At 50.7% G+C, this 15,678-nt stretch overlaps 7 protein-coding genes across 7 annotated transcripts; 5 read left to right on the plus strand and 2 right to left on the minus strand.

The window, feature by feature from the left end:
• Positions 1-1,128: 1,128 nt before the first annotated feature.
• Positions 1,129-2,169, plus strand: A1O9_01264 (uncharacterized protein; the record flags this gene model as incomplete). Its single annotated transcript, XM_013410423.1, has 4 exons — positions 1,129-1,332; positions 1,383-1,522; positions 1,822-1,951; positions 1,982-2,169. Exons 1-4 carry the CDS (start codon positions 1,182-1,184, stop codon positions 2,167-2,169), a joined length of 609 nt encoding a protein of 202 aa, XP_013265877.1. The 5' UTR covers positions 1,129-1,181.
• A 628-nt stretch (positions 2,170-2,797) lies between these two features.
• A1O9_01265 (uncharacterized protein) lies at positions 2,798-3,874 on the plus strand (the record flags this gene model as incomplete). Its single annotated transcript, XM_013410424.1, has 1 exon — positions 2,798-3,874. One exon carries the CDS (start codon positions 2,798-2,800, stop codon positions 3,872-3,874), a length of 1,077 nt encoding a protein of 358 aa, XP_013265878.1.
• Positions 3,875-3,983: 109 nt separating this feature from the next.
• A1O9_01266 (uncharacterized protein) lies at positions 3,984-5,369 on the minus strand (the record flags this gene model as incomplete). The annotated part of the gene is made up of 1 exon (XM_013410425.1): positions 3,984-5,369. One exon carries the CDS (start codon positions 5,367-5,369, stop codon positions 3,984-3,986), a length of 1,386 nt encoding a protein of 461 aa, XP_013265879.1.
• A 342-nt stretch (positions 5,370-5,711) lies between these two features.
• On the plus strand, positions 5,712-7,952 carry A1O9_01267 (uncharacterized protein; the record flags this gene model as incomplete). Its single annotated transcript, XM_013410426.1, has 2 exons — positions 5,712-6,278; positions 6,384-7,952. Coding segments are annotated over 2 exons (2,136 nt in total), but the record flags the coding sequence as incomplete, so codon positions are not given.
• Positions 7,953-8,653: 701 nt separating this feature from the next.
• On the plus strand, positions 8,654-10,066 carry A1O9_01268 (uncharacterized protein; the record flags this gene model as incomplete). The annotated part of the gene is made up of 2 exons (XM_013410427.1): positions 8,654-8,795; positions 8,844-10,066. The coding sequence occupies 2 exons, from the start codon at positions 8,654-8,656 to the stop codon at positions 10,064-10,066; spliced, it is 1,365 nt and encodes a 454-aa protein (XP_013265881.1).
• Positions 10,067-11,899: 1,833 nt separating this feature from the next.
• A1O9_01269 (uncharacterized protein) lies at positions 11,900-13,177 on the plus strand (the record flags this gene model as incomplete). Its single annotated transcript, XM_013410428.1, has 1 exon — positions 11,900-13,177. The coding sequence occupies one exon, from the start codon at positions 11,900-11,902 to the stop codon at positions 13,175-13,177; it is 1,278 nt and encodes a 425-aa protein (XP_013265882.1).
• Positions 13,178-14,779: 1,602 nt separating this feature from the next.
• A1O9_01270 (uncharacterized protein) lies at positions 14,780-15,656 on the minus strand (the record flags this gene model as incomplete). The annotated part of the gene is made up of 2 exons (XM_013410429.1): positions 14,780-15,390; positions 15,476-15,656. The coding sequence occupies 2 exons, from the start codon at positions 15,654-15,656 to the stop codon at positions 14,780-14,782; spliced, it is 792 nt and encodes a 263-aa protein (XP_013265883.1).
• Between the last annotated feature and the right edge of the window lie 22 nt (positions 15,657-15,678).

The following is a 15,678-nucleotide window of genomic DNA, read 5'->3' on the forward strand; positions in this document are numbered from 1 at the left end:
AGATGGGATCAGATGATAATGCAGTCAATCACCGGAGAACGACTTGTTCAAGCATTTCAGGCGGCGTATGGATTACGGATTATGGATTACGGATCGTGGACTGTGGAAGACGTGCATGGTCGCGGATATGGTTAATGCATCAGCCAATGTGGGAGTCTTCAACTCTTTTACAGTCGCCCGCACACGTCATATCTAGGACCCCTTGCATCCTGTCCTGTACATAGGACTGCGTGTGTTTTGTTGCTTGCTTGACAAAAGGGGACTCGCATCATTGAAAGGGTGAATGTTTTTGATGTGCGCATTACACTTTGCTTATAGCTCTGAGATGATTGAAATACGGGTGGCGCATTACCAAATGGTCAAAATATATGCCTTTGTCTCTGGAACTCACTTCTAATTACCTAAGGTAGGCAGCTAGTTCACAACCTGGTCAGTCAGTCATCTAGCCAGCCAGTCAATTAAATGAATTGTGAAAATTGGATGTTTGTGATTCTGTACCATTCCTCTTTTCCTTGGGAGGGGCCTTCGCTGCGACGAGTGATGATTACTCGTACTGTCCTCCACGCATCCAATTCTATTCCATTTCTGAGACTAAGTAGTACATCAGTGTTTGAGGTATCGAATCAGGGTTCGCAGATCCAGGTCGAGTTGTGAACAGGACTGTAGACATCAAGCTTTCCGCACAAGGCAGCCCAAAACGTCATTTCAATACGCTACTCAGGTACCAGGACCTTTTTTCGCTATGTATAATGAGGAGGTGGTGGTGGTGGTGGTGGTGGAGGAGCACCCTTCGCCCGAGATATGGGGAATCTCGGGGGAAATACCCTTTAAGCTATGCATACAATCGCAGATCGATCTCCATCCAGTTGCTGCCCAGTAAGAGATCCGATCAGCGATATGTAGACGAAGACATGCATGACTTGTTTCTGCTTGATACCCACCTGCTCAAGACATGGCCTTTGTCCCTCGTCATCAGTCACTAGTACCAAACTAGAGAGTCGATATTCAGTAGTAGTCTTTCATTTCTCTTCTACTATATCACGCAGACCTCTCCATCCCTCCATCCCTCTCTGTCTCTCTGCTTCTCTCTCGGAGGCACTCAATCCCAGAGCAACCATGACAACTCCCACCCCGGACATCACACTGTACTTCTTGGGGGCTAGCCGCGCCATCCGCATTGCATGGCTGCTCGAAGAGCTGTCTCTGCCGTACACGCTCGTCGCATCGCCTCGTGCGACGAATGGCCTCGCGCCTCCGGAATTCAAAGACAAGATCCCCACTGCCTGGGCAAGAGCCCGGTCATCAAGGATGGGGATGTCGTCGTGCAGGAGAGTGCGGCTGTTGCTGAGCACGTGACCTACTGACTTTGCGATTGGGGTAAGTCCCTACTAACGAATCCAGGTATCTCTGCGAGACGTGTGATGGTGAGGCGAGGCTACTGCCGAGAGAGACAAAGGCGCGAGCGAAAGTGAGGGAGTTCATGGCTGCGGCCGAGGCGACGTTCATGCTGCATGCTCTTGCGGTCAGCACTCTATATAGGGATATATCAAGAAATCCCCTATGTCCACCCCCTTAAAGCGCATTGTTCCTGGAGGAGGAGTGGTGGTGGTGGTGGAGGTGGTAATGCTGCTGCTGTTAGTAGTACAGGAGTACTTGGTCTATGTTGAATGGGCCATGCCCCATGTCGTGATTGCTTACATCTGCCACTCCTGCGCATACCCGCACTATGTTCCATGCCACGAAGTGCGGTCCTGCACATACACACAAGCAACCCTTCTTTCCATTTCAATACTTCTAGCTGAACGTGGAACAAAACAACAGATCCTCTACGCACGCTGGCGCCTCCCAGAACGGGCAGCAGACTGCCTCCCTGAGATGGAGAAGGGTCTCTCATCCAACGTGCATAACGACTTCGCCTGGCTGGAACACGAGCTGGCAGCTTCCTCCGATAGTGGCGCGTCGAATGGCGCCGACTGCAGAGACTTCCTCGTCGGAGGCCATCTGACCGCCGCCGATATCATCATGGGATTCAGCATCGAATTCATCTTCGCTAGGAAACTGGGCACCGAGAGAGATGGGCGCTGGCCACGGATCCAGCACTGGTTGGATCGGATTAGGGACGAGCCTTCGTATAAGAAGGCGGTCGAGAGAACGGGATATAAGCTGTAGGCTTACTACATATTTCACGAAGAGGAAGGAGAGGGGACAGCTTGTGAGGAAATTGAAAGGAATCGTGGTTCTCGTCATTTCAGTCATGGTAGTCAAAAGCAAGTAATCGCGGACCGCGGAGATTTGTCCTGGTCTTCACGGCTTTAGTGTGCATAGTTTGAACCTTCCCACTGGCGATGGCTATGGTGTGACACCATCTACTCGTAAGATACCTGAGTTCCTCAAGCTTTATGAGTTAAGCTTGATCGATGGAAAGTGAAGGATGAGGAACGGCGGATGAGGCTAATGTGAGGATAGAAAGATTAGGGCAGGTATCCCGAGATATCACGTGGCTGGCGTCCCAATTTGCCCCTCTGCCTCCCTGCACCCCGGTCTTGACAAGTCAACTGCAATAGTTTCGCAGCACTGGCAGAACAGAACAACCGCAACAGTCGCTCAAGAATCACTTTGAGTTCCACGCTGTCGACATGGAAGTCACTGGTGCTTTCCCGCGGCAGCCTCACGATCCAGATTGACCGATAGACCGGTAGACCGGACTACGATTCGTGTTCCAACTCTCATGATCAAATCAGCTTGAGCGAACCTCGAAATCTCAGAACCCTAAACATAAAATCAACCGATCGCCACGATGCAGGGCTTCAACATGGGACGATATGTTCCACCGGAACTTGAAGGCACGGTCTCCTTCAACACAGCATCTGGCAAGGGCCACGCGCTGGGCGCCCGGGCTCGCAAGCTGCAGAGCGAGGGAGTCCTGACGGTGCGGTTCGAATGCCCCTTCGCGATCTGGTGCACGCACTGCTCGCCGGAGCAGATCATTGGGCAAGGCGTTCGGTTCAACGCGGAGAAGAAAAAAGTCGGCAACTACTTCAGCACGCCCATCTGGAGCTTCCGCTTCAAACACACCGTGTGCGGCGGCTGGTTGGAGGTACACACTGACCCCAAGAACGCAGAGTACCTGGTCGTCGAAGGCGGACGGAGGCGGGACACCGGTGTGGATAAACTGCTCGACGGCGAGGTGAGGATCGGGGTGTCAGACACAGATAAAGATCGGTTGGAGAGGGACGGTGGCTTTGGTGCGTTGGAGAAGAAAGTAGAGGATCGGTCTGTGTTTGACGCGCACAAGGCCCGGTTGGATGGTCTCCTCAAGGCCAGTGAACGTGACTGGGCTGATCCTTATGAGATGAGCAAGAAGCTCCGTGCGGATTTCAGAGTCGGGAGGAGGAAGCGCCAAGCTGATGAGATGTCTGGCGACGCGCTCAAGGAGAAGTTCGGTATCGGAGAGGATCTGCTCCTGCTCCCCGAGCGCCCTGACGACAGCGATCGTGTCAAGTATATCGATTTTGGCCTGCGGACTGAGGGTTCTACCTCATCCTCTTCCTCGAAACCCCTCTTCCAGGCTCTGCAGGAGAAGTTACCTTCAAGGTTCAAGGTCGGGTCGACCAGCACTACCACTACATCTTCTTCTGCTTCTGCTGCTATTGCAACTGCCGCTTCGAAAAAGCTTGTACTGCAGAACGAGCTGAAGACAAATACGCGCATAGCTACAGACCCCTTCTTACGTGATACTGACCCCTGGCAGCCGAGGGCGAAGCGGAAACGAGATCCTACAGCGGAGCACGAACAGGGACAGGTATCAGAACGGGACAAGCTTGCAAAAGTGGAAAGTGCGGCGTTGGTTGGTTACGATTCGGATTCTTCATGATGATACCCCCAGACTTCTGGTCCAAAAATGTTTATGTTAGTCCGGAGCATAGTCGTCCTGAGTTGTACCCGATTCTCTTAGAAAACAAGCTGTGTTCTGTTCCACGTACTTATTCCCTTGCTTGCTTGCCCAGACTCCCGGGTCTCCATGTGTCCTCGTTGAGGGGTGGCATAGGACGTCTTTGAGCGGCAAATTGTCCGCCTCGTGGAAGAGCTGAGGGTGGTGGTGCTGGAGTTCGGCTCGCCCAGGGTGCTTGTGTAGCTCCGTTGACAAACCCAACTGGTGGCTTCGAGGTCGTCTTGGCCCACGGAGCTGCTGTCGTAGCACCAACACCCACACTCGATGGCGCAATCGCTGCTGGTCTTCCGATGCTCGGTGCATGAGTGTCGGTGGGATTTCGCAGCGGCTGGCTTGAAGCATGTGTTGATGGGGGTGGAGGTTTGGCTTCTGGGTCCTTCTCCCATCTAAAAAGCGAACCGAAGGGGAAATGTTGGACTACGGGAAATTTCGACAGAACTTCCGCGTTGTACATCTTGAGCATGCCCTTGTTGATCTTGCCCCACCCGTCTTTGATTCCTGAGATGTCGAAGAGCATTGGGCTGTGTTCCCAGAATGGACCCCTTTTGACTTCGTAAATGAATGCGATCGCTGAGAAGTACATGTTCTTGTCTTTCTCCTTTGCCACGAGATTCGCCTTTGCCACCGAAGATGCTTCCGGCGCGTCCGGAAGGGATCCTTCCGTAGGTGTTTTGTCGGTCTCTGTGATAGCTGGGGCTAGTTGAGCAGATCCGAACACATATGGAAGAAAGGAGTTATCGTCAAGACCCCAGACGCCATGCGACCCTGCGGGTTCCAAGGTATATAACTTGATGATTTTCCGAATGAGAGACAGATATAGTTCAAAGACACCCAGGACGATACCCCTCTCTTCCACCCCAGGGTCTGCTTGTGAGAAAAAGTTGACCTTCCACAGACAAGCAAGAAATGCGATGAAACTCAACTCATGCCCAGTCCCGTAGTCTAACCGCTGTGAGCTGCCGAAGCTGCCTAGAAGGTAGGCACCTAGTTCTTCATACGCCGGTTCGAGTTCCTCGGGCAGATACTCGCTCAGTATATCATTAAGTTGATTCTCAACCGATTGATACCATTTTCGAAAGCTGATGTTCCCGAACCTACGAGGTCCCGTGTCCGGAGGGATTTCGTCGACAAGGTCTATGAGTTTTGTCAAAAGAGCCCGTATAGACTGTACTGCAAATGAGAATGTGACGTCTGGTGATTCCAAGGGCCAAGTGGTGATTTTGATTGAGCCGTCGTGGTCTCGCTTCCGAGGTAGTACAGAATGATTCAGCTGTAGTACGAAGATTATTATATCCCTGTATGCCAGGGAAGTCAAGAAGAATGAGACATCTGGTCCATCATGAATGCGTTTCGTTGGCTTTTCGAAACTATGATCTTCGAGGTCGCCCAGCCTTGCGAGTGCCGTAGTATCAGCCATGAGGGCGGAAAAACGCACAAACCCCTTTGAGGTCAAATGAGAAAAAAACACTTTGCGAGTTTCGCTCCTTGATGAGAGCGTATAATTGGGAAGAATGATGGATGATGGATGTGACTGCCTCCGTGGCCACCGAGCCATATGGATTAATCACGTGAAAAATTCGCTTTGAGTATCTAAAATCCGCTGTCTCATTTACGGAGGAGTACATCTCCAATACATGACGCGCTCGCTCAAGTTCATTTAGTATTGGAGTAAACACAACGTCATTTACATACTGCGAGTACAACATGCGCCAGGAATAGTGCAAGAGTTTCCCTTCTCTGGTGGCCCGAATTCTACACCATGCCTGTCTCTACGAGAAAATCGCTGGCACGAGCGCCTGACGGTCATCCTGAGTCATCAGGACAAGATGTCACTGAGATTATGAACGAATTGGCAAGCGTTGCCCCAGAGACTCCGTCTCGAAAGCGTCCTCGGCGATCTAGCATCATGGATGGCTCAAAAGGACCCCCGAACAAGATGCTTGCAGTTGAGATTCTTCACCCGGCAAGCGCTCAGAGTACCCCGGGCAGACCTTCCCCCAGGAAGACTTCAGGTCGACTGAAGGCACGCACCTCGCTTCCTGCACGCACACCGGCCACCAGGCGTACTGAGTGGGACATACCCGCTGACGATGTCGATGGCACCGGAAAAGAGACGAGAATGGAGCCAGTGAAGAAGTTGGTTCCACTCGCAAAGCCCAAACCTCTGCAAAAGTCTCCGTTCAAAGGGAGGGGGATTATACAAACACGGAGCTCTGCACGAGTAAACCTAGATGATTCACCCGCCAAGCCTGAGAAAACTAAAGACCTCTCCAAAATTACAAAATCTCTGCAAAAGGTTGGACGACCTAAGCGGAAATTAGCGAGAGTTAAGAACACAACCAATACGACAGTGGTGGACAGTCGAAGGTTTGCGAGGCTCTCTACATTGAACGGAGATCCTTTTGAGGAAGCTCAGAGAGAGGAAAATGAGCCACCTACACCAGGCCTTGGTCTGAAACCGGATCCTCCGCCAGCTCGATCTCAGTCCGAGTTCTCCCCACTCAAAGCTGATCGCAAATCTGCTTCGAGGAAGAGCCGGCATGTTCCTACTTCTGCACAGCCTAACACATCCGAGTCAGTCAACGACAACTCGGTTGCTCATCCAGAAGAGGAGAGTAACATTATTCCAAAGCTGGTGCCTACTCAAATAGAGGCACCGGCAGGCAATGAAGCCGGCGAGGGGGAGACCGTCGAGGCAACAAATGAGGACGAACATGAAGGGCTGCAGGACGAAGAGCACACTGGGTTCACAGTACCGACTCCATCATCACCTCCACGCCCCAATACTGAGGCTGAACAGCGAGCCAAGAAGCTTGTACTGGCCGAGGTTGAGGAAGAAAGACGACAAGCTAAGAAGATTGCACTTCGGGGCATAGAAGAAGCTGTCGAATTCAGCGAATTGAAAGAGCCGTGGGCAGAACTTCTAGTTGGTGTTGCGCGCCTTACAGAAGTGAGATCTTCAAGTCAGCCAGAATCAATCAGGGGGAAAGGCGTGCAGCGAGAAATTTTTCGTCTTCAGAAAACTTATGTGATGCTGCGGGGGCAGAATTCCTCGTCAAACCAAATTCAACATGGGAGTATCAGAGAAGACATGAAACGTCTACAAGATCGCTGCGCTGGCATCGAGGAGCATAAGTTGAAAGATCAAGGTCCAAACCCTCTTAAACGCTCCGAGAGAAAGAAGATGGTGCTTGACGTTTATCAGCATCTGGTTCCCAACATGGTCAAACTCGCCAAAAGCGTGTTGAAAACTCGATTCATTGATAATGACCTGACCGTCCATGCCCACAAAGAAATTGTCTTCTTCCTGAGGCTTGCAGAAAGTCTGGTTACGACAGCGAGAGAGTGGGAACCTGAGCCCGAGTTGGAAAGCGGAATCAAATCCATTGCTATTCACAGCATCGCCATCAATGCTAAAAGTATCGTGTCGAAATACGAAGAGGTCCTTCTCAGGGAGGCTGGTAGGGTGTACTCAGAGCGTCTACACCTAAAGCAGGTAGCAGATCTCGAGAAATTGGACAGGGGAATACAGAGGAGGAATGCGAAAATCAATGCGGCGCACAGGCGATTTTGGCACCAAGATCATGGATGGCCTGGAAGGAGAAGGCGTTGGCCCGAAACCCATTTGGTAGCTGAGCAGGTTATTGATATTGATGACCTCGATGGTATCCAATCGGGAGATCCTCCAAACTCGGTCCACAGGTTGTCTCAAACATCGCGAGCAAGGATTGGAAGACAACCTACTGAGGACATTCCACCACCCAGCCAGTACACCTGGACGCATAAAGAGACCGAGTTCTTGCTGAATGCGCTCCAACGCTTTACCAATGAGAATCGCTTTGAACTGATTATTGAGCGTTATGGTGGTCCTTTCGGTATATTGAAAAACTTCGATATGGATCAAATCATGGCCCAAGCAAGGTTCCTAAAAGAAAGCATGACTACTCGCTTGGGACACAAGAGTCCCTCTGATCCGCAGTGGGGTTGGTTGATGACTGTGCGTTGATAGCTGTCCCTTTGAAGACCCGGCATCATGGTTCGTTCATCAGAACAAGGTGGACTTGCTTACGACAACGGTTGGACAACGATAGAATGTCGATATTCGAACTGCCGTTCCTGCTTTATATTGTCATGATACCCCCGTTGATGAGTTTTATGACTACCCAAAGCGGTGGTGTCCAGATCCTTTAGAGTGTTAGTTGACGGAAAACCACGAAGTCACATTGTTTGTGTCATTATCTGGTTGCCCATAATTCCTCGGCTGTATCCTCGACAGTGACTTTGTGGGTTGTCTTTCTAGAAATGTGAAGTAAAAGGTCATCCAGCTCGAAGAGCCCTCAGACGCTGTCCAATACCATACCGTGATTCGCACGGCGGTGAATAGATAACGAAGACAAGCAATAAATGGCTACTCTTGCAGGATTAGGTCCGTGACCAAACGAAGCCGAAACTCTATTGGAAAGGAGGTAGCCGTCACAACCGATGCCGTTGAGGGGATAACGCAAAAACGGAAACGATCAGCTACGATCGCCAAATCGTAGGGCGCTCAATTCAGATTGGATAAGAGCAGCCAATTACCCTCACACATATATAAGCTACATCCTCCCCACAGCGAAGTTGGCTGGCTAGCCCCGAAGAAGCAATATGCCACACGAGCAGTCAACATCTTCTCAAAACCAGTCCACATCTGCATCCGCAGATATGGCAGCATCTAGAAATGATGAGGAGCTTGAGTTGAGCTCTTTCAACGAAGACCTATCTCTTAATGGAGGCCAACAGGAGCTGACAAAGAAAAAGTCCCATGTCCTGCTGGCTTCATCGCTCCTCCAACTTCCAATCTGGGGTAGGCTCGTTTTCCTCCTGTTGTTACAATGACACTCAGCAGGTGTAGGTTTTGCCATGAGCTATGGTGTTTTCCAAGAATATTACACAAGCGAGCGGTTCTTGCGAGGTGCCCAATCCGCGACCGGTGTGATTGGAACAACGTCCAACGGCGTGGTTTATTTGACTATGCCCTTCTTCTTTGCCCTCTTCAGCCAACAATGGGCTCGCTTTCGGAGAACAGTGGCTCTTTGCGGAGTAGTCGTCAGCTGTGTCAGCTTTGTCCTAGCGGCATTCAGCACGCATGTCTGGCAGGTCATTCTCACACAGGGCGTGCTGGCCGCTCTGGGCAGTTCTTTGATCTACAGCCCGACCACACTATCACTAGGGGAAAGCTATACCAATAGCAATCGTTCAGTTGCATACGGCGTTGTCTTCTCATGCAAAAACATCGTGGGCGCTGCTTGCCCATTCTTCCTCCAATTTTTGCTGAACCACCATGGCTTCCGCACCACAATGCTGATATGGGCCGCCATAATCACAGTAAGCAGCACCGCTTCGATTTTCCTGATCCCCAACCATGTTTCCGCCGCTTCAAGGGAGAACATTCGATCTCGTCAAACGCCATGGAAGTTTCTCAACCATGAGACTTTTTACATCTACAGCATCGCCACGTTGGTACAGAGCTCTGGCTACGGTATTCCACAAACCTATCTCAATTCCTATGGTCAGGAAGCTGGTTTGCTATCCCAAACTTCCGCTACACTACTCTTGACACTTTTCAACGCTCCTGGAATCATCTCCAGCACTTTCTTCGGGTACTTGAGTGACAATAAACGGTTGCCGTTCTCGGCACCTGCTGTCACATGGATATCGGGCTTCTGTTCAGCGCTTTCAGCATTCTTGCTGTGGGGTGTTGGATCTCGTCTAAGCATGGTCACGCTGACGCTCTTTTCCATCACATTTGGGTTCTTCTCCAGTGGATACAGCGCCACATGGGGTGGGATTATCAAGCAACTGGAGCGCGAGGCGGCGGACAGAAATGAGGCAATCGACACTGGCGTTGTACTTGGACTCTTCAATGGTGCGAGGGGCATCGGCTACGTGGGAGGTGGTATTGCTGGCGTGCAGCTACTGAAGGCTGGGACTGCAAGCGTGTTGGGCAACTCAGGGTATTCAACCGCTTACCGTGGGCTCATCATTTTCACGGGAATAACGTCTGTTTTCGGTGGTTGGAGTCTGATGTGGCGGGGCAAGAAGTATCTGCGGTTGCTTACTGTTCGATTATCATGAATGCTCGACGGCCTTGCTCCTTATGCCTTGAAAGCCGCAAGCCTGGACACAAGCAGCGGACAAGCGCAATGGCGGATCGGTCGGGTTGTCAGCTCAGTTAGCAAGCAGCCCTTGTCATGTCACTTCCGATGCTAAGAATAGTTCGTCTAGACATCGACAATTGATCGATTACATAGAGTTATACGGTGTTGTTCGTTCCTCCCACGGAGGTGCTTGTCGAATTGCGGTGGACGGAACCCGCACCAATCATGCTTTCTTGGTTTACATATAGAATCTGGTACTTAGCGCATGTCCATAGGTGAGGATATTAATGATGACCCTTCCAAGGACTATTTCGGCCTCCCATGATTGATTTAAATGATATCTTCGTGCAACGAGGTTGGAGGCAGGTTGAGGCCTGAGATCGGCAGCACACATCACGCAGTGTGACCCCTAGATACAATCAGGCATCCAACTGCGCTTGAACAATTCTCCATCCCCAAAGAGTCATGGCACAGTATGCGGAAGAATGGTATCTAATATCTCCCGATGTGCATAGATGCTATCAGCATTTCCCGAGGATTTAGCCAGTTATGTACCAGGCTCTGGCCTGGATTAACAAATGTTGAGCGGGGAATCCTAAATGAAACGAACCCACTTGTTAGGCGATCTTCGGCGTTACTCACGAGATGCAAATGTACGATTACGAGGTACCTCCACTTGTGTCCTTGGATAGACGGCAAGGGCATCAAGCATGACCGGCGATTCTGCTTGGAGCTACGGTGAGTGTGGCCAGCATCTCGATTGAACGGCCGATTTGGGCTGTGCTACTCCGCAGAAATGGTCTCTGTGTGCAGATGACGGCTGAAATGGCGGAAAATGCCCTACGCCGTGGGCATCAATGTCCGATAGCCCAGCGGTCTCTGGCCTGAGCTTGAATTGATTTCACCTGCAAAGACAGCACTGACCGAAAACCCTTCACCGCTCGATAATTACGCAATTATCATAGTTTACGAGCAGTCCGAGAATAAATTTGAGGCCAGTAGCGTCAGGGCCCGGTACAAGGATGAGCCTGGTCAAGCTTTACACGAGGAGGGTCTTGTCTGGTTTAAGCCTTGCTAAGCTATTTCTAGCGCAGGGCTTGGCTGTCAGCTGCGGAGCTTCTTCCAACCAGGGGACCCACACGACCCGGAAGACTCAATATCCTATCAGCACTAGCATTGTGATTAGTCCCAGCTTCAGGCAATGCTGACTACCTGAACAGCCCGGGTCCGAAGTCTCGCGATTGTGGGGCCATAGCATGTCCTAACGCGGCTGCCAGAACCTGTAGGCCGGGCTTTCGCCACGCTATCTCACTCTGACAAAACACGGCTATGCAGAGGACAACCAGAAATCTCCGTGATCTTGCCAGGTAGTCTATTTCTCCGGCCACCCCCCATGTAATACGTTCCAATCAATTGCTGGCTGTGCCTGATGCCAAAAATGCCCATTCCGCAGCATCAGCACCAGGATAGAGCGGATGTCTGCATGTCCGGGACTCTGAGTTACCTCAACTGGTCAACTAGCGGCAACTGTCAGCCGAACTCTCTCACTGCGCCAGGAAGCTTTGAAGTGTACGAGTAAGCATCCAATTCAAGCTTTTGCTTAACAATTCGCAAGCGAGGCCCTCACGGTGTTCCTATATAGATGGGCGTGACGACCATCAATGCAATGGTTATATCTCAATTTACAGAACTCAACAACACTCTCTTTCACAGTATTCAGATTAATATCAGCTCTTTTCTATTTTTCCTAATTCATTTCCTTTCGGTTGAAGACACATTCACTACTACACGAACTCTCACTATCGACATCATGCATAATAAACTCGCATCCGTGCTCGGCTCATTGGCCCTAGTCTCCCTCGTCTCTGCCGTCCCCGTGGAGAAGCGTGGAATGATCTCATACGGAGATCGAAGTGAGCATGTCAGTTCATGGCAAGCGTCTCAATCGTACACTACCAGTGCTCCTAGTGGCTCCAACGGGTACTCAGCCACCTACGCATCCTCAGCTCCTTACCAAACCAGCTCTAGCCACGGCGCAGCTCCTCCCTCATCCTCGGACTCAGGGAACAATCCTTTCAAGTTCCCGTTGTCCAACGGCTTTCCCAACATTGCCAAAGGCTCTCCGCAGCTTCAAGACATCCAAGTTCAAGCCCACGGAACTCTTCCGAACGGAGCGGCACCACCTAAACCCGCTGAGGACGACTTGCTCTCTTTGCGTTTGATTGCATTCAATGAATTGTGGGAGGTTGCCTTCTTTACTGAGCTCCTTGCCAACATAACAAACAATGTTCCAGGCTACCAATTCGAGAAGGAAGAGGAACGTCAGACCATCATTAATGCCATCACGGCCGTTCAAGCCCAGGAGGAGCTACACACTCTCAACGCCAATGGTGCTCTGCAAGCATTCGACACGCCGATCCTGCCCTGCACATACGTCGCACCAGTCGCCGATTTTATCTCTGCCATCAAGCTTGCTCAAAAATTCACTGACGTCGTCCTTGGTACTTTGCCAGACGTGCAGACCCACTTTGGCCAGAACGGCGACAACGGCTTGATCCGTGGCGTTGGCTCTGTCATCGGACAGGAAGGCGAGCAAAACGGCTTCTATCGCAACATCCTCGGCAAGATTCCCTCCGCCAACCCGTTCCTGACCGCCGGGACACGAGAGTTCGCCTTCAACGCCCTGAATCAAAACTTCATTGTCCCCGGATCTTGCCCCAACATCAACACCATCAACTTCGGCAAGCCATTCAGCGTCCTGACTCTTGAGACTCCCGAGAACCAGATCACCGCCAAGGACACCACCATCGAGTTCTCCATTGCAGAAGGTGACTGGAGCCCGTATTCTTCCAAGCCTGAGGAGCTGAGCCTGGTGTACATCAATCAGCAGAACGTGCCCATCACTCAAGCTATCACTATGGCTGGACACCGCGACGGCCGAGTCCACTTCACCGCAAACTTCCCCTTCCAGGAGAACCTGCTTTTCGGTCTCACCATCGCCGTACTCGCCCAGGGAAGCAGCTTCGCTGATGTCGTCGCCGTCTCCAATGCTACTGTCTTCGGACCTGCTTTGATCGAGGTTTTGTAAGCTCGAAGGTGAAAAGCATGGGATTGAAGGAAAAGCGGTCAGTGGGCAGCTGAGAGGTTCATGGCTCCACAGCATGTTTTGCTCTGTGACGACGGGGTCCTTATAATGTTAATGGTAGACTTAGTTATGTTTCGTGTTTTGCATTTCAAGCTGCATTTGGGTTCCGCACCATTACCAATTCATTTAATCTGGAGAAACAAGGGGGTCATAGAAATTTAATCAACATTTTGTGGGAGCTTATTCCTTGCCCGACTATGTGACTAATGGCCTGAAATTTGATATTCTGTGCTTTGCTAGCCTGCCCCATACGGATCGAGGACTGCTTAGAGCAAAAGTAGAGCCTTTGCTCGCTATGCAAGGAAGACACCATGAGGGTTTCGATTATGCTGGAGAGCACCTCCACGCGAAGAGTTGGGAAATTTGAATCGCTCATCTTTTGCTGTTTTGGGTACGAGCGAGGCTACCCATTAGTAGGACACGATTTCAAATACATGGACACACAGAAGAGAATCAAGCGATGCAAGAGACTTGCGATTTGGGTGGTGGGAAAGGGTGTTTTCCTCTATTTAATTGGCAATGGATGAACACCTAGAGTGAGACGGACTACGATCAGGGAATAAAGTTACAGAAGTTGAAAGAGGGAGGGGAGGCGGCAGGAAGAGGTGTTCAATCATCTTTGCATGAGATGAAAACGCGCCTTACCCACTGATGCTCCACATGAGCAAAGACGGTGACCTGAAAAACTCCACCCTAACTCTACTTTGGGGTTGCTCGTCATGCTGTGAAGGAAATCATTCCATGGAATTTCACCCTGCCGTCTCTTGCCACCTGGGATAGAAAACATAGTGCAAAACACTTTCATGGCTCGGCTAGACACCTTTGGAAAGCACAACGACTGCGACTGCTCGATATGCTTGGAATCATGAGCGTCACCCGGCTTGGGGGTGGTTCTCGCGGTATGCTCTGGACAGTCTGGATGCCCTCCGGTTTTAACCTTGGCTCCTGGCCACGAAATCGTGCTGGTTTCTTAGGTGACAAGTCAAGTATCTTCAAAGAGCGTGCAACTGCCAAGGTCGACCGGGGCTGCTCCCTCCATTGTTGTACAGGTGGGACCCACTCAGGAGTTCTGTGTAAATCTCGTGGACTGGTGCTGTATTTGCAGAGCATCTGAAGAAGTGATTCGCCACATTCTCTAAAGAATACGTCATCAATGCTCTTCCAGAAAGCATCGAGATTGGTTTCAGCTTGCCGAAGGGATCTGATGTTCTCCTCATTGTATCCTTTGTGAGCTGGATAGTAGAGAGAAGTAGAGATAGGTAGCTTGAGTCGAGACGTTTCTGCACTACCGGGCAAATCATGATCTCTGTCCGAGGTATGCCGCACATGGATCAGATCCTGCGCGAAGGGGTCGATGACCGGATCAAGACCAATCATTTTACGTTCAAAGCTTGACGCCCAGGGGAAAAAGTTCATTAGTTGCCTGATGATGACGCTGAGCAAAGCCAAGCTCGAGAACATACGGGACAGGTGAGAAGTGAGCCTCTTCTTCTGTTGAGGGCTGTCATGAATCAGACGCTGTATCTCGTCCACAATGTTGTGAATTCAGTGGATGTTACAGACGTCTGTGCCCAACCTTGTCAGTCTGGCGGACAATATCATCCACTCATCACCTGGGGCGGGGCCTGCAGTCTTCATTTCGTGGAAAAGTTGTCCCATTGCGGAATGTTTGGTGTTGGGGACAAATTTCATCCCAGGTGCGTAAGGAGACGTCGCCAGCCCATGGTGCAGGTCGTCCAAATGCCTCCTATGATGTTCGTTACCAGTAGATATGAGATCTAGAACAATTTCCTCAATATCTTCTGGAAGCGGCTTTTGATGGTCAAGTGTATGAAGGATGGGTCGAGTCTTAGCATCAAGCTTTCTCGCAAGCCTAGTCAACGCGTCCCAAATAAAGAAGTCCATATAGCCAAAATCTAAAGCATGAGTGACGACATCATTCCAAAAGATCTCATTGTCGTGGTGTTTGTAGAGCTTTCCATGGTCATCTGGCACGCGCTCCATAAGATGATCCCCATCTTCCATTAGTATTACTTGAAAATAGCCAGGATCCTCTCTCATCTTCCACAGATGATGCTCAGCTGCAGCTGTCTTTGCCTGGAGAAGTTCAAGTATCCGGTGCGTATCCAGTTGAGCGGGGCCTTTATATGGGGCTTCTGCAAATAGGGCAGACAACTGGAGATATGAGGTTGAGGTCGCGCTGGACGGTACTAGCAATCAACCAAGAATTCGAGGACAAACCCTCGTAGCCTCCGGTCCAGGTCATGATCCTACCGAAATCTTCTTCCAAACTCTCGCAAACAATGACCATGACGTGTTTATCAAGGTCGGCAACCTTTATGTTGTGGCTTAAAAGTCCAGGACTGCAGGTGGCAAGATCAGCAAGATCATCTTTCTTTGCTCTATAGTTTTCCTCGTCCATCTCTTGCGTAGCAGGGCTTCGT

This window comes from Exophiala aquamarina (genome assembly GCF_000709125.1).
Source record: "Exophiala aquamarina CBS 119918 chromosome Unknown aczIA-supercont1.1, whole genome shotgun sequence".
NCBI lineage: Eukaryota > Fungi > Ascomycota > Eurotiomycetes > Chaetothyriales > Herpotrichiellaceae > Exophiala > Exophiala aquamarina.